Below are 24,966 nucleotides of genomic sequence, written 5' to 3' on the forward strand. Positions count from 1 at the left end.
CCTAAAATAGTGTTGGTTGAACCATAGGTGATGATTAGAAGGATATCCAACATATCCAAGTAGACTCGGGTTGTTAAGGTAAGAGCTGTCCCTTCCCAAAGTTTGGAGGTTAGACATAACTTCCTGCTTTGTGGTATTAGTTTCCAGGTGGCATGGCTTGCACAATGGAAAAACTGCCACAGCTGAATCCCCCAGGGCTTTATGCTTGCTTGGGGGCCTTGGGGTTTCAAAAAGAAGTGAGAACCTCTGTTGGAGACCAGGGGAGACATTACTGACGGTGGCAGTGTGAGTAAATGGCGTTTGTCTTATGTTAATCCTGTACAATTAACAGTGACATGGGGAAAATCTGGTTTGCAGGGCTGCAATGTAATCACAACATATCCCAGGAAATCATGTAGGATTTAACGGGGCAGGTGTGAAATTAACCAATGCTATTTTCATAAATGCTATAATTAACCCAGATTTCCAGGAAGAGGTCTTTAAGATTCTGTAGAATTCTCTGTAGTCATCTCTTCTTGTGCATTTGCTTCTGACTCGGGAGGTGTGCCCCTAAACAAGTTTTCTCGGAGAGTTTTTGACCTGCTCCTAATTCTAAGCAAAGTGGTAAATGTCAGAACCATGTTTATCTACAGCTATTCCCCCTTTGTTCCCCGTGCTTTAAAATGTGTGTTGCAGGTTTTGGTTAATGTTTAATTTTGCTTCCAGTAAAAAGAATCTCTATATTAAGCTTTGTTGTATTTGCCACTTAAGAATGCAGAATTTATTATTATGTGCTTGAAGCAATCATTTAACACTGACATTTTAAGTATGACAATAATCCAAGTAATTGTCACCCATTCACTTAACTGAAAATATCTCTACTTCCTGAGACAACTAATTATAATGCAGTATTACTATCTTTTAATTGTAGGCATGTTTGTTTTTGTGTTTATTTTGGTTTGGGCTGTCTTCAAGGACATCCTTAGTCAAAAACTTGGCAATCTGCCCTTAATCTCTCTCTGCTGCTTTCTGAAAATAAACAAAAACACTATAGCCACAATCTTGAAGGAAAACAAGAGGATTTTTATGTTTCATAAGCTCTGCTCATGACTTCAGGATGTTGGATTATGAGTTGTTTTAAAACAATCTGATCAACTGCTGTATAAATGGGGATTACTTTCCAAACAGACTCAAAGATTCTAGAAGCTGAGTTCAGATATCTCTGGGACTGTTCTTATATGTGGCTCTTCACTATTGGAGAAAGATGCTGTTTCCCTTTTGGCTTCCTAAGAGTTGGGTTCAGATTTCCTGTCTGGCTTTTACCCTACATGAGAGTTCTATTATGATTTATCTTACACAGGGATTATTGCCCTGTCCCTCATTTTGAAAATCCTCTAAATTCAGGAATTTATAATTTCCCAAGTTAGTACTAGATGTTTCCATTCAGAGCAGTTAAGCATTTCATTGACTTTTATCACATTAGGCCATACTCTTCTTTTTATTTGATACACTATACTTCTGAATTACCTATTGAATGCTTTTTTTTTTTCCCTACCAAGTTGGACCTAATAATTAATGTCATAGTTGTGAAGAATAGTACAGGAAATGTAACATTTCACATAATATATTTTCACCATGTTTCTAAACTTACTGTGTGTGCATATCTGTGAATGCCTCCAGGAAGACGCAATTTTTAGGACTGTGAATTGCTTCTGAACACACACACACAGACACACACACACTCAGATGCTCAGCTTGGAAAATATTCTGTTAGGAAATATCAGGGCGCCTGGGTGGCTCAGTTGGTTAAGCGACTGCCTTCGGCTCAGGTCATGATCCCGGAGTCCCGGGATCGAGTCCCACATCGGGCTCCCTGCTCGGCGGGGAGTCTGTTTCTCCCTCCGACCCTCCCCCCTTTCATGCTCTCTCCCTCTCAGTCTCTCTCTCTCAAATAAATAAATAAAATCTTTAAAAAAAAAAAAAAAGGAAATATCATAGCAACCCCTCTAAATGACACTTGCTGTTCATGATATGTGCAGTGGGGGCATTTGCTAATTATTCTGCCACCTACAAAATATACACACACATAGCAGCAACCGCAACTCCAACATCTAAATCAATACATATTCCAATTTTTTTTAACTCTATCATTCAATTGAAGTATTTACAGAAGATTTAAAACAAACTAGCAAAGACTCAGGTTCTTTGGCTTTCTGGCTTTTAGTGACTTGAGTGACATCATCAAGGCAAACATAATGATGTGTTCTACCTTCTTAGGATATTTTTTAATTCCCTTTAATTTTGTTCACCTGGTACATTTTTATTTCATGCCAATTCCTACTCTAGGTTTTGCAAGATTTTAGAAATTACATGTACTGTCTGGTCAGTATCAGCTAAGAATGCTTTAAAATTGGAAATAAAGGAAACACCAGATACCAATGGCCCACACAATGAGTTCATTTTTTCCACATAATAAGAAGGAGGTAAGAAGGCATTTACCTAAGGCAGCTTATCTAAGGAAGGATTGTGGCTCAGTTTCCAGGTGATTCTTTCTCTTGGCCCCTCACAATTTCAAGTGCTCTAAATATCAAGGTCACATTCAAAGGCAGAAAGAAGGGCCAGTGGAGAGTGAGCTTTCTCCCTGTTCTTTCTCTCCTACTAGGGAGATTATGAGCAACACCCCCACTCCTTGCATCTCATTGTCCAGAAATGGGTCAGATAGCCATTCGGTTGCAAAGGGGAGTTAAGAGAAGGGAACATCTAAATTTTTCTTGCCTTTACAGTTGGACGTGGGCAAGGGACATTTTCGGATTGGAAAGCACTTCTGGGTAGCCAACTGATCATTGCTATATGGTCCACCAAAATCTTATAATTATTTTAAGTAGCTGTTTTTTATTGATTCACAGAAAAGAGGTTTCCCCTCACCCCTCCACCCCACCCCCAGCTCCTGAACAGGGTATATGAAAGAAAAGTAGGTGTGAATAGAGGTAGAAGATAAAGAGTAGATCTGGCCTGCTGGCCTCCGGGATGGCTTGACCCAAGGACACAATTGCTCTATCTCGAATACTTTTCCCCATGGTCATCATCTGATAGGGAAACAGTTGGTTCTGTCTCGTCCAGATCTCATCAATGCCACCTCAGATAGTCACGGTCTATCTCATTATCCTCATTTGTCCTTTTGTAGCACTTCTCAGTTTCTGATATGATCTTAATTTTTAAAGTAAGCTGCATGAACAGATGACTTAGAGCTTCGTGATTCTTACCATTGGTGCACTGGAGGCCCTGGTTTACCAAAAGATGAACATTTCCATCTGGGAACACAGACCTTCTAGCTATAGCCACCACCAGGACACAGCAGGCTCCTCATGCCGGGAGACCAGCGAACAAAGAAAGGAGTCATCACTACCAGCAAGGTTAATCATCTGTTATCAGTAGTAGAAGGTGGAGTGGCTAGTATGCAACAGGGGTAGGGAAGAATAGGTTTGTTTTTTGGGTGATTCATTTGAGGCACCTCCAAATCTTCTCATGCCCAGCTCTAACTGAGAAGAGCTACCACCTAAGAGCAGCACACTGCTAAAAATTTAGAAATTTCAGTAATCTCCATTCAGACTACACTGCCAGGCAAGCCATCCAGACCTGCAGAAGGGCTGGTCAAGGAAGAGGAGATGATGGTGGAGGAGGGTGATGAAGAGTTCCATTATCACCTTGAGCTCAGTTGCACAGCTCACCCTGTAGTTGTCCCCACCAACCCTTCTCCACTAAGTTTCCCAGGAAATAAGACTGGCCATAACCCTGATGGAACTGTTTCTAGACGGTGTGAGTTTACAGTAGAAGCAAAGGGGTCTGAGCAGCAGAAGGGGTGGACTGTGATGGATACTGTGGTGTTTCACCCACGTCCCCTCAGGCTAAACCCACACCTCTCAGTTGCTGGGAATATTGCCTGCTCATGGCTCAGACCAGAGTCCCTCTTTGGGAACTTTCCTTGGCCCCAGGAAACGTCCTCATCCAGGTCATGTCCCTCCCATAGGACAATTTGTAGTCACTAACTGACTGATATGGAAACACAGAGGCCTTCTCCCTGTCCCTCATTTTAGAACAGCTCTTAAGGACCAACTCCAGATCATCAGCTAAAGCCTCAGTTACAACCAGTGTGTGGTCAGGATTTCCTTGTGCCCAGTTATACTTCCTTTACTTCAGTACAGGTACAGCTGTCAAGATGTCTTCTCAGTGGGTCTTCTGCATGCATTATTGCATTGGAATGAAAGGCAATTACTCAGTAGGAGATAACTCAACATTTCTGTGACATACATCTACCTTGCTATTCTAATCAGCCTTATGTTTGCAGATGTCCCCATTGAAAAAATGTTTTTGGTGAGTGTGAAGATTAAGAAACTATGATTTTTATATGTTAGAACTCTAACTGACAAAACTTGTGCATTCCTGGAAATATAGGAGTATATATACAGCATTTAATCAGCAAAACATTTTGCAAATTATGGTCATATTTTTGTTTCAGGATGACATCTGGAATTATGACACCAGATGTGGTTTTCTTGTAATGCTTTTATAAATATGTTTAAAAACTACTTTTTGAAAATATTCAGGTAAATTATTTATGAAAGTATCATTTAAATATAACTTTGAGAATGCCAAACCATTTATAGAAGTGAGGCTATTATTTAAATGTTTTATAGGTTACTTATTATTTTTTAACTTAAGATAGTAAAAACCTTCTTAAGATCCTCCAAATAGTAAGTTCACAACAATAGGTCAGTTTCTCATTACCTCTCATCACTTTCTTGATCATAATTTCTGACATTCTACTTCAGCCTTACCAGGTACATGATATATGATTCCTTTGGAAACATGGCTTAAAGGTTTGATGTGTTTGCCCAGAAGAAATGGTTAGTCAAAATAGATATCATGGAAGGTCAATTTCCAGAAACATCCAGCAGTATTTGTCCATTTGTAGATGTTTATTTTTTATTTTTATTTTTTTAAAGATTTTTATTTATTTATTTGACAGAGAGAGAGCACAAGCAGGAGGAGCAGGAGGTAGAGGGAGAGGAAAAAGCAGTCTCACCAAGCAGGGAGCCCGTTGTGGGGCTTGATCCCAGGACGCTGGGATCATGACCTGAGCTGAAGGCAGATGCTTAACAACTGAGCCACCCAGGCACCCCCACTCCTAGATGTTTAAATATGTGTGTGTGTGTGCGCACACGTGTGTGTGCGCACACACACACTTACATATATATTGATACAGAGACTCAGAAATTACGAGAAAAAATTTAATTAGCTCTTTAATTTCTAGATTTCCTCAGAGCTATCAACACAAATTACTTTTTATAATAGGTGGCTAAATAAAACAACTCAGAATTAAATTGGAAAGAAAAAGAGTTCCTATATTGTATTATGTATTTTCTTGTACTAAATTATGAGATATACATTCCTCCATTTTTAGGTATTTATTTAGAAGTTTTATTTATTTCTTTTAAAGATTTATTTATTTATTTGACAGAGAGGGAGAGAGACAGTGAGAGAGGAAGCACAAACAGGGGGAGTGGGAGAGGGAGAAGCAGGCTTCCCGCTGAGCAGGGAACCCAATGAGGGGCTGGATCCCAGGACACTGGGATCATGACCTGAGCTGAAGGCAGACGCTTAACGACTGAGCCACCCAGGTGACCCTATTTAAAAGTTTTAAAAGAAGGTATGGATTAATAATTCCTAAAACTTCTCTTGACATAATTGGAAGGATTTCAATTTTATTTCTACAGCAAGAATACTTCCTGGTAAGCAATCAGGGAGAAGAGTGAAATTCAGGTTATTTTCATTATTATTTATTTAGAAAATACTATTATTGATGATGATTAAATAATTTTGTTGACTAATATTAGTTAGGCACTTATTATGAGACAAATATTACATTCTTTCTTTAGATTTCTTTACTAACCTTTGTAATAACAATTATAAATATGGGTACCTTATAGGCATTATTTTAGAGAGATTAAATACTTAGGTTCACACAGGTATGTTGTGAAAGAGTTGATTCTCAGTCCCTCCTCCATTTGATTATAAAAATTCATACTTTTAAAACTATGCTAGAAATTTCCTTTTGATATTATATATCAAAAATATATGTTATTATATATTATTAAATAAAGCTCATTTATTATGCTATGTGCATTTTTAAATTCAATTCAGTTCAATTCAATTCAACTCAATTCAATTTGATTCAATTCAGTTGAACAAAATCTTGAACACTAGTAAGAGCTATTCATTGCTCCAGACACCAAACAAAAGGGCAGGGATGGCACCCTCAGACTTCTTGTCAACATCTGGTCATTACTTTTTCCTAATTTGTCTTCATCTTCATCTTCACTTGATTACTTGATTTATATCTGAATTAGACCATCTTGTTGGGGTGATATGAGACTCACAGCGTATTTGATATGTGCCCACATTTTTCCTAAAAATGGCAAAATTAAACTCAATCCCACAAACAAAATCTGAGTGTGTTTTAGTGTTCTTACACATGATAATAGTTTATCAAGCTTCTGTTTAAGCTCTTCTGTACACTGAGAGAATATTCTTTCTTTCTTATTTTCAGCCTACCTACTATTGTCAATAATTTGGGTTGCATTTCTATTTATGGACTCCTTACTGCAAAAAAACAAAACAAAAAAAAAACAAAACAAATAAAAACACCCCAAACAAACAAAAAAACCCAAACCCCTATTTATCTAGCACACACTATCCAAACTATGGTTTTAGGAAAGAAGCAAAGAAGAGGACCCAAAGCTATATCTTTTGCTTTTTGATTTAAATGTCTGAGCCACCTATAGATGCCTTTGGTAGAATCACAGTGCAATTCCTTCCATTTGAATATGTTTTTCCATTGCCTCCAATAGTGGAGTTGAAATTAGAAGCCAATTTTGTGATTTGAAATGGCTTTCTTGGTCTTGAGTGACTTTCCAGCTTTGTATCATAAAGCAATCCTCCTTTAAAAGTGGCAAGCACCAGGGGTGCCTGGGTGGCTCAATTGGTTAAGCGTCTGCCTTTGGCTCAGGTCATGATCTCAGCGTCCTGGGCTTGAGCCCCCAGAAGGGTTCCCAGCTCAGCAGGAGCCTGCTTCTCTGTCTCTTCCCTGACCTGCTTCTCCCTCTTCTCCCCAGCCTGCTCTCTCTCACTATCTCTGTCTCTCATCCTCTCTCAAATAAATAAATAAAATATTTTAAAGATTTTTTTGAAGGGAAAGAGAGAGAGCATGAGTGGGGAGGGGCAGAGAGAGAGGGAGAAGCAGACTCCGCTGAGCACAGAGCCTGCAGTGGGGCTCGATCCTGGTACTCCAGGATCATGACCTGAGCCGAAGGCAGATACTTAACCACCTGAGCCACCCGGGTGCCCTTAAATAAATAAAATCTTATTTAAAAAAAGTGGCAAGCCCCTTCCTGGAAATCTGACATCTTCTCTCATTTAATCCTCATAACTCAAAGAGGTAGACATGACTAACTTCTATTTTTAGAGGAAGCATCTGAGACCCAGAGATTAAATAATTCACAAAATATTAGACTAGTAAATAGAAGAGCTAAGATTTAAACTGGGCTCTGTGCTCTCAGCCTGTATGCAGATCTGCTTCTGTCCATCCTGTCGCTATAGGTAGCCTGACAAGTCCTGAAGCCTCCTAATGATACTCTTACGTCTCAGCTGTGAATTTTTTTTTCTTATGCCGCCTTGCTTATGTATTATCATGCAGCTCAGTAACGGGATTGTTTTCAAAGCTAACTGATTTTTACATTATCATTCCAGTCATTAATAAAACTTCCATTATGCATAAAGTATTTAGCTATTTTCACTTTGTAAGTGCTTTGTAAACATTTTAAATAATTAGACTAGGTAAACACCAGCAAGGTAGGTGTTCTCCTTCTTAACTAACAGATTAGCTGCAAAGGTAAGTGACTTCCTAAAGCCAGAGGGAAAGCTGCAATAAAAACTTCAGCTGAATTCCTGTGTGTCTGCTCCCCACTCTGGTGGTGGTGTTTGGTCAGGAGCGCTAGCTGTTCTTAGCTCTCATATATCCTAATTATCATATTTACTCATTCCTGGCTTTAAGTGAATTTCTCTTGGAAAAATAGATGCATTCTAACATCACATCCAGCATTTATTAGCATGGACTATTAAGGAAAATGTTATTTGTAGTTGGCGAAAATTGACATAAAACAGAAACACACACATATTGAATAAGAGATAGTATTTTAGAAAGGCAAACAGCCTTCTTCACCTTTACTCCAAGTGGTGACTTTGTTTTTGGTGAAATTTGCTTTCATTGTCTTTTTATGCTCTGGGCTGAGTGTTGTCTGTCCCTGTCCCCCTCCCAGTCCCACTCCCATTTCGAGACTGTCACTGGAAATAACAGCCTGAAGAGTTTGGGAGTCTCTTTGGACTCCTTCAACATACTTCAATCCCTGTTTTCTCATTAGAACATTCATACTTTTGTGCCTCAGTGGGAATGATCAATTATTTCAATGTCAGTAGTGGTAATATTACCCCTAAGATTTAGCAATTTTCAAAGATCTTTTAACTTAATTAGAGGCATTTGTTATAAATTGAATTAAATCTGTTAAAAGTGCAATGTGTTATATTAAAAGCATAATACCCAAATTGGCCAAGGAGACACAATTTTAGGGGGGAAAATCTAGTTTAAAAATGCTAACATCAAGATAAACTTGTGAAGTTTTCCTTTTCATAAAGTTTTGTAAAAGTTGAAAGAATGAAGAACAATTTTAGCCAGAACATTTTGGTGAAATCTGTATATGTACAGATACTTTTGTGAAAGTATTTTTCTAAATACTTGAAATAATGATAAATCAAAACAGATTTGAGCATTTTAATAACTTTGGTAAAAAAAATAAATAAAACTGATACTGATGTCATTTATAAGCTATATACATATCAATCCAATAATTGGCACATGATAATAGTATTGTAGTAATTAAATGAGGTATAATTGACACATAACATTATATTAGTTTCAGGTGTGCAACAAGATGATTTGATATTTGTGTATATTGTAAAATGATCAGCACAGTAAGTCTTATTACCATCTGCTGCCATACAAAGTTAAAATTTTTTTTCTCTTGTGATAAGCACTTTTAATATTTACTCTCTTGACAACTTTCAAATATGCATTTTGATATTATTAACTATGGTCACCATGCTGTAAGTTACATCCCCATAACTTATTTATTTGATAGCTGGAAGTTCATATGTCTGGACTCCACTCATTTCATGCATCTCCCCAACCTCCCTCCCTCTGTAATAATTCATTTTTTGATTATTTATCTCTCTTTCTAAATAAGTATTCCCTTATCTTGGCATATTTTACTTCATTTTCTTTTAACACGATATCATAGTGAACTTGCTCAAAAGTCCAATCATTTAGTAATATACTGCTGTGAATTTATGAGACTTTGCTCAGCTGCCATTTAGAAAGTTTTAATGGTGGTTTTCTGATTTCTTAAGCACCAAACAGCTAGGTTGCAATGGATTGTATGAATCTTGAAATGGTAAATTAAAGGTACAGGTCAACTGACCGAGGCAGATCATGGTTTTTACCTAAATCATTTAGAAAACCACACGTTTAAAAAAGTATTCATTTAACAAATACTTGTTTTTAAGCACCTACTATGTACAGGGCATGGCGCTAGGACCTGGGGATATAGCAATGAACAAGACAGACAGTTCCTGACTTCATGGAGTTAAAAGACTCACTAACACATTAATATCAGATTGCATTTTTCACTGAGTTGCAGTATAACTTCTAGGTACATGTGAGTGAGTTGTGAATCTCTTTCCTGCCAACCCCATCAGCCCACATGTACTGACTCACATGAGTCATGGAAATGCACAGGTTTTGGTATCAGACTAACATCAGGTTCAAATCTAGATGCTTGTCTTGTTCTGTCTCTTCATAGCTGTATGATCTAACGCAGGGAATTTGAACTTTCTCATGTCTTATTTCCTCATCTGTAAAATGTGTGTAGAAACACTTGCCCTCCAAAGTGGCCCTGTAAATTAAATATAGTATACACATTTTACATAGTGTGTTCAATACAGAAGAGCTGCTATTATTAATTAGTTATTACTGCCTATGCCAAAAATTCTCACTTACCTCAAAAACTCTTTTCCATAAACTACTTTTCATGGAAGTGAATGAAGGAGGAGGGTTTTGTCTACACTAAGTGAGTTTGCAGCTGTAAGCCAGCATATGGGAAAAGAATTTTTTCAACGAGTGCTTGAGTTATGTTGTTCAAGGTCATGATAGCTGATTCCATTCAAAGAGAACATTAATATTAATCCTAGGGACTAGCATTTGTATAATTTTTTTTTTCAGTTTTCACATCATTTCCACATGCTGGATATTGACAGTGGGTCTCAACCATTCGAATGTCTTCTTATTACCGTGTTGGTGACTTCAAACTGTTTTCCAGTTCTGATATGTCTTGAACCACATTTCCGTCAGGACAACAGACTATTGGGCAAATTCTCTTGGATTTACCATGAGCATTTCCATATGCAGGTCAATATGAGCTTATTGTTTTCCTCATTTTTCCCATTCCCTCACCAAATGCTTTTTTCTAATATGTTCATCTACTCTTTGGATGTGCTATCTGAGCCAGAAACTTTGGAACCATTTTTTATTCTTTTCTTGGAGACCCCATATTCAGTCTCCAAGTATTGTTTACTTTGGTCAAATATCTCTCAAATCCATCTGTTTATCCCTGTCCTGCCCCCCCCAATTCTCTTCTCCTCTACAGGGCTGCTGTTGGCTTTTGGAGGTGTTATAGGTTGAATTGTATTCCCTCAAATAATATGTTGAAGTTGTAAGCCTCAGTACCTCAGAATGTGGTCTTATCTAGAAAGAGGGTCATTGCAAATGTAAGCTAAGATGAGGTCATATTGGAGTAGCGTGGACCCTTAATCCAATATGGTTGGTGTCTTTATTTGTAAAGACACAGACACACAAAGGGAAGATAGCCATGGAAAAGTCGAGGCAGAGATTGGATTTTTGCTGCCACTAGTCAAGGTATGCTTGAGGCCACCACAAGCTGGAAGAGGCAAGGAGAATCTTTCCCCCTCTACCCACCCACACCAACCATTGCCTGGAAACTTCAGAGAAAGCATGGCCCTGCCAACACCTTGATTTAGAACTTTTAGTCCAGAACTGTGAGAGAATACATTTCTGTAATTCATTTATTTTAAAAAATATTTTATTTATTTATTTGTCAGAAAGAAAGAGAGCACAAGCAGGGGGAGCTGCAGAGGCAGAGGGAGAAGAAGGCTCCCCGCTGAGCAAGGAGCCAGATGCGGGACTTGATCCCAGGATCCTGGGATCATGACCTGAGCCAATAGAAGACGCTTAACCAACTGAGCCACCAAGGCATCCCCATTTCTGTTATTTATAATCACCCAGTTTGTAGTTATAGCAGCCCTAGGGAACTCAATGTAGGGAGCAAGAGAGATCTTCATCATTTGAGACTCTCAAGCACATCAGGAAGCTTGGTGCTTTTGCCACCCTTCCTGTTATCATGACAACAAAGAACACCCATGCCATACTTCTGAAAACTCTACACTTCTGCTCATAGTTGAGCAGTACTAGTCAGTCATCATCTAAGTCATAATCCGTTCTCCCCTTTGGTCTGGACCCTACCCAAACTATTTCCCTCCTGCAGTCAGAGCGGTGGTTCTAAAACACGAACATGGCAATCCCCACACAGCCCCCCCCCCCCCGCCACCATGTCCTCCCCTCTAAAATACTCTAGGGGCTACTGAGAGTGGCAGGATGGGGTCCAGACATCGCAGTATGGCATCCACTGGCCAGGCTTCCACATGCCAACTCCTCCCGCTTCCGTAACTGTCTTCACCTACTTGGACTTTCTCCACCCAGTTCAACTTATTTTCAGTTTTAGAAATGGAACACTATTCTTCGGAGAATGGCATATGTGATGGCATGCCCTCCGGGCTTTCCCATGTACCCCCTCCTCCCATTTGTCTAATTCCTCTTTACCTCACGGGTCTCAGGAGGGAAGTCTTCTTCAGCCCAGTTTGAGATGGGTGTCCATCTTGTGTTCTCTCATAGCATTCTGGATGTCACTGTCACACTTCCCACCCTGGATTTTATCCCCAGATTTTATTTGTATTTTCACTCATCAGTCTCTATCAACAGAATGACATTTCTATGAGTGACCATGTTGCTCATCTGTGAAAATCCAGAACCCATCTATATCAGTATTCTGTTGCGGCTTTCCCACATGAGCACAAGCTTGTGGCTTAAGCAACACAAGCTTATTATTTTGCAGTTCTGGAGGTCAGAAGTCTGCAATGGGTCTCACTGGGCTAGAATTAGGTGTCAGCAGAACTACATTTTTTCTGTATTCTAGGGAGAATGCTTCCTTGCTTGTTCTAGCTCCTCGTAGCTGGCCTCATCCCTTGTCTCCTGGCTCCTTTCTTCCATCTGCAAAACCAACAAATTTGGGCCAAGTCTTTCTCACATTGCCATTCTTCTGGTTCTCCCTCTAGTTATCTCCCTGTGTCTTCTGCTTCCCAGTTTCACTTTTTTAGGACCCTTATGAATTCATTGGGCCCACTCAAATAATCCTTAATAATCTCTCTAGTTTAAACTCAGTTGCTTAGCAAACTTAATTCCATCTGCTACTTTAATTCCCCTTTGCCATGTAATTTAACATAATCACCTGTAACAGGGATTAGGGTGTGGACATATCTGGGGGACGACCATTATCCTGCCTACTACATCGTCACAGGGCCTGACATATACATTCATAGAATGATGATCTGGTGAATGAGTGAGTTGTGTCCCATTAAACCAGCTTCCACAGAGGAGGAATCCTTTCCTTCTTTCAAGTTTCAAATAAAGGGGCTCACTTTCAAACAGCCTAGAGTTCCTTGTCTTGCTAAACTGATGGAGAGTTCCTCATGGCAAGTCAGCAGACAGGAGTTAGAGAACTCTTACCAGTTGTGCCAACTTGGGCAAATCTTTTAATTTACTGGGGCTTTAGTTCAGCTTCTGCAAAAGTCTGAGGGACTATGATGAGGCCTTTTCCACCATTAACAGGGTATGACCTATCCATGTTTCTTTGATACCTCCATTAGAATGACTCCCTGAAATGCTGACTATTAAGCCTTAGGAAAGTCTCACAGTCACTGAGGCTTCTATGTTCCAAAACTTGATAAATGGAACATGATGAAAAGAGAAATGAGAAACACTCAAATAAAGGAATTACACACACACACACACACACACACACAAACTTGATTTAAAAAAATGCTACATCTAGACTATGGCTAGTTATACCAGAAAAAGGGAATATGGAAATTTTAGTGCCATTTATCTATAGTGTCTTTTTAAAAGGATTATTATGCACAGCTGATGAATGATGGGTTTTTTGTTGTCTACAAATCCCTAAGGACTCCTGTTCACAGTCGAAGAGAGTTTAAGAATGCATTCCATGCCTTATTTTTTTTTTTCCAAAGCAATTTTGGTCTTTTTTTTTTTTTTATTATTACACTGATGGATCATAGAAATCTTGTTTGATATCGGGTCTCTATAAGGACTGGGCATGGAAGGGGGATATATGTGTGTCATATGAAATGTGGCTGAAGTTCAGAGAAATAGGTTTCATTTAATAGCTGAATACTGGATGACCTGACCATTCTTCTCAGCCTCTGGCAGCTCACCCCGTGAGCAATAGAGGACTTGCCTGTATGAACTGAGGAGTAGCTGCTGGCCTCAATGTGATTTTGCAGTGATCTGTGTGCTCTATGGCTTCCTTCATAACCAACAAATCAATTCCCACTATACGTATTACACACCCCAGTGGCAGAGGCCATTTATTATCCTTTTGATGGTCATACTCTTTGTACATAACCAAGAAAGATTACAGAGGAAGGAAAGAACAGTTGAAATGTGGATGAAGATCTTGTACAATGGCACTGCATTTTATAATGTGCCTTACATGTATACAAGAAAAAAAGAGATGCTTTCTTTCAAGAAAATTTCAAAACATGGCTGCAGAATTTTCTTTTGAATGAAATATATTTCGAGAACGACGTATGGAGGGATAGTCGTGGATGTAATTCTCTGTTAGTACCCATTTGGATTTCAGGTACAAATTCAAAATGATAAAGAGAAAAGGACTGTCACTATCATATGGGGATTGTTTGTAAGGTGCTCCTTGATGAATTTTGTTCACCTAACAAGCTTGTTGATACTTGCTTTTATTTGCCACCATCTAGCATCAACTAATTCCTGTATTAACTTCTAACTTTGAAGTATATAATTTTTCAAACTCTAAATGATTGATTCCAGGTCTTTCCTAATTATTGGGATCCAGATATTATAGTTACCACTGTTAAACAAACAAGCAAAAACAAATAGTGAATTGTGTTGACGAGGTACAAAGTAATTAAGTATTTTGAATTTGATATAAATGGTACACAGTGAAATTTTAGTGTTATTTGCCCTAACTCAAATGTCCCACCAACAAATATGTGTATCTGAATGTGAGTGGGAAATATTTATCCATGAAAGTAATGACAAAAGCATGAGTTTATAGTGGGTTCTGTGCATAAACATTTAAACTGCTTAGTCATTTATATCAATGGATATGAAAAGAACAGTGGAAATTTCCAAAGGTCAAATAAGCTACTGTCTCTTCTGTTTTGCATCATTTGAGATTTTCTGGGTTTTTGCAAACAGCACAATGCCAAATCTGTATTTGATTTTCTCTTCTCTTTGAAGAGGCAAAACAGCAACAGAATAATTAACTGAAGAGGAGCATGCACAGAATATTTTGCTTTAGCAGTGTAGAAACTCCTGGGCTTCATTTCACATGATGAAAAATGTAGTAAGGTATCCTGGAATCCTTCTATGAGGACTCTATTACCGTTGGGAAACCAAAACCTCTCGGGGGCCTGTTTCCTGTTTAGCTGTTCCTCATTTGTATAATTGAAAAGCACGCTCAGTACAGACTGCACGTCGATGGGTTAGATGATGCTCTACACCTTCATGGCAAAATACACACAAGAGCAACAAAAAAGAACCGCCAGTGTCAAGTTCAGTGCCTCATGAGTCCTGCACAGACCAAAAAGCTAAAGTCATGGATTGGAGTTCTAAGGACAGTATGTTTTACTTTCTGTTGTTATCAGTTTTTTTTTTTTTCTTTTATCCCCGCAAAGGCTCTCGTTTCTATTATTTATCTTCTCCTTTTCGTGGTGCAATTATCATCATATTTAGATAGTCTTCAGAGAGAGGTGAGCTTTTGTATATACGATCTTTTGAATCTACGAATTTCATTTTTGTTATGTTCTCACACTGCCTCGACTCGCTGTGGTTTATCACTGTCGCTGAGCTTCTCCTATCATACTAGCTTCTCCTTTGGTAAATGCTTTTAATCAGGGCCATTTTTCGTTGAGGAATTTACTGAATTATTCTAGAATATTTTTCTAGAATAGAATCAGAAACGCTAATTCAGGACCTGGAGCCTAGTTATTATAAAGATAGATCACTGATTTAACAAAACTAACATTCTATTAAGCTGGCAATAGTATATACTGATGATATTTACTGTTTGAATGAAGGAACATATGCACATAACACATTCCTTTAAAAATAAAAGGAATCGGGGTGCCTGGGTGGCTCAGTCGTTGAGCGTCTGCCTTCGGCTCAGGTCGTGATCCCAGGGTCCTGGGATCGAGCCCCTCATCGGGCTCCCTGCTCTGCGGGAAACCTGCTTCTCCCTCTCCCACTCCCCCTGCTTGTGTTCCCTCTCAGGCTGTCTTTCTCTCTGTCAAATAAATAAAACCTTAAAAAATAAAATAAATAAAAAATAAATAAATAAATAAAAGGAATCATATCGTCTCCTATATTTCTTGGGCTTGATGGAAGGTCAACTTATTTCAAAGTAGTTCTGGTAAATATGGGAAGAGGGCGAAGCAGTGGATTGAGTGTTTGATATTTTGTGATGACAGCATGGGGTTCACTGTTCAGTGTTTCACAGCTCTTAACTTAGTCATCATACTGACCCTGGTGTGTGGGTACTGTTATTATCCGCCCTTTCCATATGAGCAAGCTAAGGCATTGAAAGGAATTCTGTGTAGACAGGCAGAGTCTGGAGCTTGTACTTTTGGTCACTAAACTATGGGAACTCTACTGTATATTCCCTGAACATATCCTTGGGATTGGGTGGGGAATGAGTTCTGCCTCTAACTTATTTTCAGATACTTCTTCATCTTCTTTCCTGCAAAAACTCTAACTTCATCTTCTTTCCTACAAAAACTCTAATTTTAGAAACTTTGAAAACATCTCTTGATCCCAATACCAAACAGAAAGAGGAAACCCAACCCAAATCAGAACACCCTGCATGTAATTATTTTATGTGTAGTTTCAACAGAATGTCAGTATTGTGTTAAGGAATAAGCATTTGCATATTTTCAGTGGTATCTTAATAACTCATTTCAATTTTTTAAATAAAATAGCTTTTAACAAGATGTAGGTAAATAACAAAATCTAATTTTAATAAAGATCATTGCGGGTAGGTGAGATAAACAGGAATATATTATGAATTTTAAAGATTTTTTAAAATAAGTTTATTATTCATAATAATTCTTTTCCATATTTCTTTTAAAATGTCTTATTATTGTAAAATACACATAGCATAAAATTTATCATCTTAACCATTTGTAAACATACAGTTCAGCAATGTTAAGTACATTCACATCATCGCGCAAGCAATCGCCACAACTTTTTCATCTTGCAAAACGGAAACCTTATACCATTAAACCCCTCCCCACTCCGACCCTGGTAAACTTCATTCTACCTTCTATCTTTGTGAATCTGACTACTCTAGCTACCACACGTAAGTGGAATCATGTGGTATTTGTCTCTATATCACTGGCTTAATTCATTTAGCATAATGTCCTCTAGGTTCATATATGTCATGGCAGGTGTCAGAAGGTCTTGCCTTTTTAAGCCTGAATAATACTTCATTTGATGGACAGTTGGGTAGCTTCTACTTTTTGGCTCTTGTGAATAATGCTGCTATGAACAGAGGTGTACAAATATCTGTTTGAGATTCTGCTTTGAATTCTTTTGGATATATACCCAGAAGGAGTATTGCTGGATCATATACTAGTTCTACTTTTCTTTTCTTTTCGAGAGCATACATGGGGGGAGGGCAGAGGGAGAGGAAGAGTGAGAATCTCAAGCGGGCTCCATGCCCAGCACTGAGCCTGACATGGCGCTAGATCCAACGACCCTGAGATTATGACCTGAGCCGAGATCGAGAGTTGGACGCTCAACCAACAGAGCCACCCAGACACCCCATGGTAGTTCTATTTTTAATTTCTTGAGAACCTGTCATACTGTGTCCCACAGCAACTGCACCAATTCACATTCCCACCAGTAGTGTACAAGAGTTCCTATCTTTCTATACCCTCATTGACGCTTGTTATTTTCTGGCTTTCTTTTCTTTCTTTTTTCTTTTTTTTCTTTTTTGGACAGTGTCATCCTAACAGATGTGAAGAGATACCTCATCTTGATTTTGTTTTCCATTTCCATTTGCATGCTTCTTTCCATGGTCCCTTTTATTTATTTGTTTATTTATTTATTTATTTATTTTTTATTATGTTATGTTAGTCACCATACCGTACATCATTATAGTTTTTGATGTAGTGTTCCATGATTCATTATTTGTGTATAAGAACCGGCACTCATTACAACATGTGCCCTCCTTAATAATACCCATCTCCACAGTCCCTTTTAGTCCTCCATTACAGCAAAAAGAAACCTAAGTAACCTGAGTCCAAGTATTTATGAAATAATTTCATTCCATTTCACTTTCACAATGTCTTTATTATGGTTTCAAGATATTTTACTGCTTTAAGTTTACCTTAAGCTCCAAATCCATTATTGCTTTGTCTGTAGCTGTTCTTCTGTTGCTGGTGGTGCTGGATCTGGAGGACTCCTCAAGCATCTCCATTTTGTGCGGGTGTCCGTGTCTTCAGAACTTCAGCTAGCTCAGTGGCGAAGCCAGGGCTTCTGGTACATTATCCTGCTGATGGCTTCCCTCTGGTTCCTGAGTCTCTACCTGCATTACCTTAGCCAGTGGCTGTTCCTCCAGGCTATTTCAACTGTTACAAAGTGAGTGCTTTCCGCTGCAAGTCAAAGGGATGCGTTTTCATCTTGATTGGCCAGATGAAAGTGCAAAACTCCTCTCTGTCCATTTGCCGGAAGACCTAAAAGGCGGGTATGATTTGAAGAGACAAAAATGTCTTTATCTAAGAGCAAGAACGTCGATTGCAGTTATATTCTCATCTTATGAGCCATGTATATACAAATACATAACTGGCACATCAATATTTATCTAAAATTTAGCAGATTCAAGTATGTTCTACTCTCTGAGCAGAACCCAAAAAGGAATTTAGCAACTGTATTTTATTCTGTTTTGATTTTATCAGAGTGACTCAGGCTGAAGGTGTTTTAGAAGTAATGTAAGTATGATTTATCACCTATGCTCAGGGAGGCAAAGATTGCTTCTTCTGCAAAATGATTGAATTCAAACAATTACCAAACTCAAGCCCAGACAGCCTTCTGGGCCATTGTACTCTGGAAAAAGATGACACTTTGCAGGTTATCTCTCCATAAACATGAATCCAAAGACACTATAGATAGACAAACAGATAGAAATCAATACAAGTAAAATTCATTTTCTCAAATGTAGATGTTGCAGATAAAAATAAAGATGTGTGTATATTTTCCATTAAGAAGATTGCAAACAACTTTAAGACACTGTGAAAAAGAATATGTGTGTATATACACATATAGAGCTTTTGACCGTGCTTTGAAATTAAATCACAAATATATAAATGCCCTGGAATATGCATATTTACATATACTAAATCACTGTATCTTCAAGGGAGAATTTTTACGTAGGTATTATATTTCTTCTCTTCTTCCCTCTTTTTTTTCCCCTCTCTCTCTCTTTTCTTTCTTTTGGGTTGAGGGATTCCAAAGCAGAAAGGACAAATGTCATATGCTTGAGCTAGTTGCTTTTTGCGAACCGCTCTTTTACTTCTACAATTAAAAAAAAGAAAGCTCTATTTTTATTGGTTGAATAAAATGGGACTGCAAGAAAAATATCTTGGCAGCCCAGTTTATCCGATTTCTCAAGCATCAGAAGACCTAAGATAGGATAAGATATTTTTTTGGCTGTTGTCTAGATCCGCAGGCTTGAATCTTACATTAGCTCCATGTCACACTGGAGTTAGGAGACATGACAGTAACTACAGAGACTACGAGCATTTCTTCTGCTCTTACTCTATGTTAGGTCCTCTGCTATGAAATGTACACATATTACTTCATTTGACATTCACAACAGCATAAGAGCAACGTTTAAAACTTCCTTCAAAGCAAAGGTCAGGGAGTGGATAAAATGAAGAACTCTTTTTAGTAGAGAGCTGGCAAAGAGGGCACACGAGCAGAATGACAAAGGCTGAAATAGAGGGGAGGGAAAACTTAGAGCACAATGAAGTGTCACTTCACTGTAGAAAGAGGGTGCCAATGCCTGGGTCAAGGCTGCTTGAATGGCCGGGCTCACCTTGGATTTGACCCTTCAGTTTTTAGGTTGTGTCAAGTCGTCCCTTTTCAAACAGCTAAGAGATAGGATATTTTTGTTGGTAGCAGAGCAGTGTTGTTCTGTATTTGAGAGTCTATCTAGAGGAATCACAGCAAAATTACTCAGGTATGTTAAAACTTAGAAGAATGATTAGACTGGCTTACATTTCTGGTTTCTGATAGAGGTTGACCCATTACTAAGTCTACTGTGGTATATTTTGCATTCCACATAGCCTACCTGTGAGTATGTGTTATCTGCAGGGCAGTTCTTAGAGAATACTCTGCTCAGTGGATAAAATTGTTATTCTTTCTATGGCTGCCTATGACATAAGAACAATGGCCAAGATAGAATTTGCCTTTTACTAGAATGTGAGCTCTGGTGGTGGTCCTATGAGGTTGGGAAAAGATGAAACCTTCTGACACCCAATTTGGGGGTAGTATTAAGTGTCAATTTTTCAATATGAAAAAAGGAAGCATATAATTTAAAAATTATTCTGTATACCTGGCATCTTGTATAGTTTCTCTTGTTTACACATATGTGGTTGCTTTATTTTCCCACAGATTCCATTTTTCCCCTTTCACGGTTGAGCTTTGCTACTCAACTTCCTCACTTCAAATCAGAGAAGAGTTGCTTGTGGTTGTGGTGGGACCTTTAGTGTTGAATGCAGCGATACTTCCTTTGGTTCTGATCAGATGGGGCTGTCAGCTACTGTTTGCCTCCTGCCCTGACGTCTTGTCAAAGTTAATCATTACCATGGGACTATGGACAGTTCTAGACCCACTGGTAGTGTTTATAGTGGATACTGTCCTGGGGGTAAGTCAAGTAAAATAATCAGGATATGAGTTATTGACATAGAATTTAGCTTTAGTGCATGAATCGGTTGACATGGGAAGTTTCAGTAATCATGAACAATTTAATATTTCTCTTAAATTGAAGTTATTAAGTTTTTCCTCATCATAAAAATGACGGATGTCTATTATAATCAATTGAAGTGTTTATAACTGTCTTAAATGAACATTTGCAGAATAAGCAGGAAATAATGTTGGCAATTAAATTCAAACTAATTGGTGCATTTTCACAATTATTACAGAGAAATTTTATTTGGTAACTTTTTGTTGGTGACTCTTTTTTAGTAGTAAGGGTTTTCACAACCAAACTTTATTTAAAAAGTAACCATATAGTAGTTCCTTCAATTGGTTAGGTTACTTATTTGCTTTGTGATGGAATACTCTTCTATAATAAATATACTCAAGAAGAAGTAAAGCTTTTTAAACAATTCTAAGTAATAAAGTTTAAAAACTTATTCCATAGGCACTTATTTTGACTTTCATGATGCTCATGAAATGAAAGGAAATCTGAATTTTAACTAAACTTTTATACTGTAGATCTGGCTATGAAATATAGCCCCAAGCAAGAGAGCAGATGGATACTATAAATAAATCAATGTGATCAAACAGTCATTTATAAAATTTTCTTAATTGATCAAAGACTATTCCATAATTGGTGTATTTCTCCTTTCAAGAAGAGAAAGAAAAGTTTTACAATTGGCTTACATATGTTGAGCTGGAGCCAATTGGATTTTGTCCACATTCTGACTTCCCTCAAACTTCTGATTAGCGGGGAAGAGACCATGCGGTCAAGGTTGGTTGAGCAGGAGGTGTAGAGAGGAATGCTGTTTGCATCCTGCTGGGATCATATTCCATGGCATCTCCCAATTCCTCCCAGAGGCCTGATGGGCATATTGAACAGATGGGGTGCCAGTCCGATCCTATTGCAACCCCATAGGTGGAGGCATTTGGGGAGGATGAGCAGCTCTGTCTGTCATCTTCTGAGATCACACAGAATGTCTGCAGCCCTCCTGGAATGGCTTTCCTTATTCCAATCAGGTCCTCTAGAGAGATTAATAGCTAAATGGTCCACTGTATCAAAGGCAGCTGACAAAATGAGCAGTCTAAATTTACTCTGGGGCCTCTGATGTAATCTACAGGAAAGTAGCCTCCAGCAGGGCCATCTCAGCACCAGTTCAGAGGTCTGTAACCTGATGGAAGCTGACTTGGATTCTAATAGATGAGTATAGCACCCATATCTTTCTCCACTTGGAAAGAAAAGCTGAAGGCTCATTCTCAGTCTGCACAATTATTGACTCTCCAGTTAGAATCCATCAGGCTTCATTGCAGATGACATCTAATTTTGCTGCCTTTAAAAAACCTTTAAAGCTGCAGCTAATCCACAGAGCAGCAGCCTTGGAATTCACACAAGGACACGCCCATTAATTAAACACAAATTCACATTCTAACATGCTCTCCTGCGACTCGGCACACCAAGTTTGAGAAGTACTGCTCTAAAGCAGTGGTTCTCAAAGTGAGGTCCACTGGATGAATAGCATCAGTTTCACCAGGGAACTTAATTGCACTGCAAATTGAAATGCAAAATCTCAGGCCCTGCACCAAATCTATGGAGTGAAAAACTCTGGGAAGGAGCCCAGCCTCTGAGAAGGGGCTATTGTGTTTTAACAAGCCTTCCAGATGATTCGCATGCTCATTAAATTTAGTGAACTACTGCTCCACATGGGGTCATAGTTATCATAGATTGAATGTCACTCATGAGATTCAACTTGCCTGGGTTCACACTTGCGGTTCTTTCAGCACTTCCTTTTAGCAGAGAAAGCCAGGGATCACTTGTATTTGATCCTGATCAGCCAGCCAAGAGAGAGGCTACCTTATTTTACCGATATATTTTGTTCTGGATTCATTTTTTTATGGCAATCTAAAAGAAGATATGGCAGATGGAATGGTTTGAGGCTGACGCATTGAGTGGTTGTTGATGTTGCTAATAACATTTTGTTAGTCTCTCAGTTTGCTGGCTCAGAGGTTGGCAATGCATTCCCGGACCCCCATTGATGATACAACAATTCCACTGAGTTCATAAATTCTTTCTCTGCCTGAGCCCAAATCTAGATAAAAAGTAGAGGAAGGATTTGCTATTGAATGTTTTAATTGATCAGCATGTATTTATTGACTATATACTCTCTGCACAGGAATTTAAAAGAAACAGAGTAAGTATGACATTGTTTCTGCCCTCAATATAGATAGATAAGAATAAGAACACTTAAGAACAAAGACCAAACAAAGGTAGAATACAAGTGTCTTCATTCAGCAAATCATTCTTGAAAATCCATTAGAAGTGATCACGGATTAATAGAAAGAGCATAGATTTGGAGTCGGGGAAAGTGGGTTCTGGTCTCAGCTCTGCCATCTGTCAGCTCTATGACGTTGGATAAGTCAGTCTTCAACTTCTTCATATGTATCACAAAAAAGTAATAATACCTACAGATAGTAACACGTACTTTACTCATTTCACAGTATTGTTGGGACAACCAATTGGAAATACACTTTGAAAAATCTAAGGCACCATACATATAAACTGAAAGGAACAGGATGAGGATTATAATGAAGTGATGATACTTACGCTCTGTGTACAATATAGGATGTAACAGCCATTGCCCATGATCCAAGCAGGAACTTACAGTCTAGTTGGAGAATCGCACACACAAAGATGAAGTATGGGCAGTGTGTGATGAATGCCATCTGGTATGCATATCACTTGTTCCCTTATATCCTTCAAGTCTTTGTTCAAATGACAGCTTTTCATTAAATATTAAATACTGATTGCAGTATTTAATAATACACCTCCAAAAGTACATCCTGTACTTTTTTCTACTTCATGTTTTTCTTCAAAATGCCATCTTCTAATATACCATATTTGTTACTTAATCTTACCTACATGCTTATCCCCCACCCCTACCCCAACTTAAATGTAAACTCGAAGAATGTAGGGCTTTTGTCTAATTTTATTCACTCTTCTATCTTCAGAGCTTAATGACACATGGTGGGATTTCACAACGATGTGTGTGGGCCAAATGAATGATTCGCATCTATTGATTAGATTATGTTACTGGCATCACATATCTATCATTTTTAATATGTGTCATCAGTGAATCCCACGTCTGTTTCTTTACCTATAAGAAATAGCAGAAGGGGAAGATCTAGAATAGGAGAAATGTATGACAACACTTACAGATCTTCTGCCTGAGGTCCACGGGACAGATTCACATTCTGCAAGGTCAACCTATTAACAAGTACAGAATATAAAAATCTAAATTTTGGTTTGGTGGTGAAAGAAACATCAGTTGAGAGTCAGAATATCTGACTACTAGTGATTGTCCAGATGTTAAAGGATATTCTGATGTAGGGAAAATACAGATTAACTTCTCTGAGCTTCTGTTTTTGTTTGTACGTATGTGATATGGATTAGTTCTGACCATGTCCCTTTAAGCTATACTTAAGTATTATAGTCAGTTTAAAAAGTAAAGAAATTCTTCCTTCTTTCTTACACTGAAGAAAATATATTTTATTTATATTTATATTGCATATTACTTCCACCTGATACCACAAGAGTCATAATTACAGAACATTTACGTTTTGTAAAACTCAAAGGTAAAAGACGTCAAATGACAATGTTCTAGGTCCGTAGCATTTAATATTCATTTTTAAAGACCTCATTGCCTTGTATTTATTTCTAACTCAATATATAATATGTTGTTCCTTGTCTAAAAGAAGGACTTATTGTTAAATTGACCTAATGTAAACTTTGGTTTTCAAGCTCACATTAAATAGCCTGATAACTTTTTTATAAGTTTCTAAAATAAGCCATCTATTTTATGCATAGTACAAATTAAATTCCTTTCAAATCTGCCTCAGAAAGAAAGGGATCTTTCCACCATCATATTTAATTTCTTCATATCTTGTGCTCATTAAATTCAGAAGTTAATAGTACATAAATAATACATGGCTTTTACTTTATGAATTGCATGTAGAGTATACACATTTAAAAGCTTATAGGGAAAATGAGAAAAAAAAAACAAAACTGGTAAACCAGCCATGCAAGCCCAGTCTTTTTCTTTTCCTTTGTGTAGCTGAAGATCTGGTGATCTTAATACCTTGAGAATTTAATTTAAAAACAAATTATGGTATCATATGGTTTTTGTGTATTTAAATTCATCTAACTTGATGGTCGGTATTTCCATCCTTATTTCTTGTATTTTCTTTTCTCAGCGGCTTACTCATAATGGGGAGACTCCTATAGCTGATGCAGCAAAGCTCTACTGGGTGTTTGTAAGAACCAAGCATTCGGGAGTTCTCGGTGTAATGCTCACAGTGCTAATTTACAGCCTTCTGTTCATCATTTCTTCTTTGATTTTATATTTGTATTGTCTCAGGTAAGGTGCTTCCATCCTTTT

General features: G+C 38.1%; 1 protein-coding gene across 1 annotated transcript in view; it reads left to right on the forward strand.

Annotated features, from left to right (window-relative positions):
• LOC102743246 (uncharacterized) overlaps positions 1-24,966 on the forward strand; it is a gene marked incomplete at its 5' end in the record, with an annotated part of 218,059 nt that overhangs the window by 177,513 nt on the left and 15,580 nt on the right. Inside the window, 3 exon segments of the mRNA XM_081827532.1 lie at positions 17,978-18,193; positions 20,228-20,480; positions 24,782-24,945. Coding sequence (XP_081683658.1) covers positions 17,978-18,193; positions 20,228-20,480; positions 24,782-24,945 — 633 coding nt within the window.

Source organism: Leptonychotes weddellii, chromosome 8 (genome assembly GCF_054177405.1).
Source record: "Leptonychotes weddellii isolate Sample4059 chromosome 8, ASM5417740v2, whole genome shotgun sequence".
Taxonomy (NCBI): Eukaryota; Metazoa; Chordata; class Mammalia; order Carnivora; family Phocidae; genus Leptonychotes; species Leptonychotes weddellii.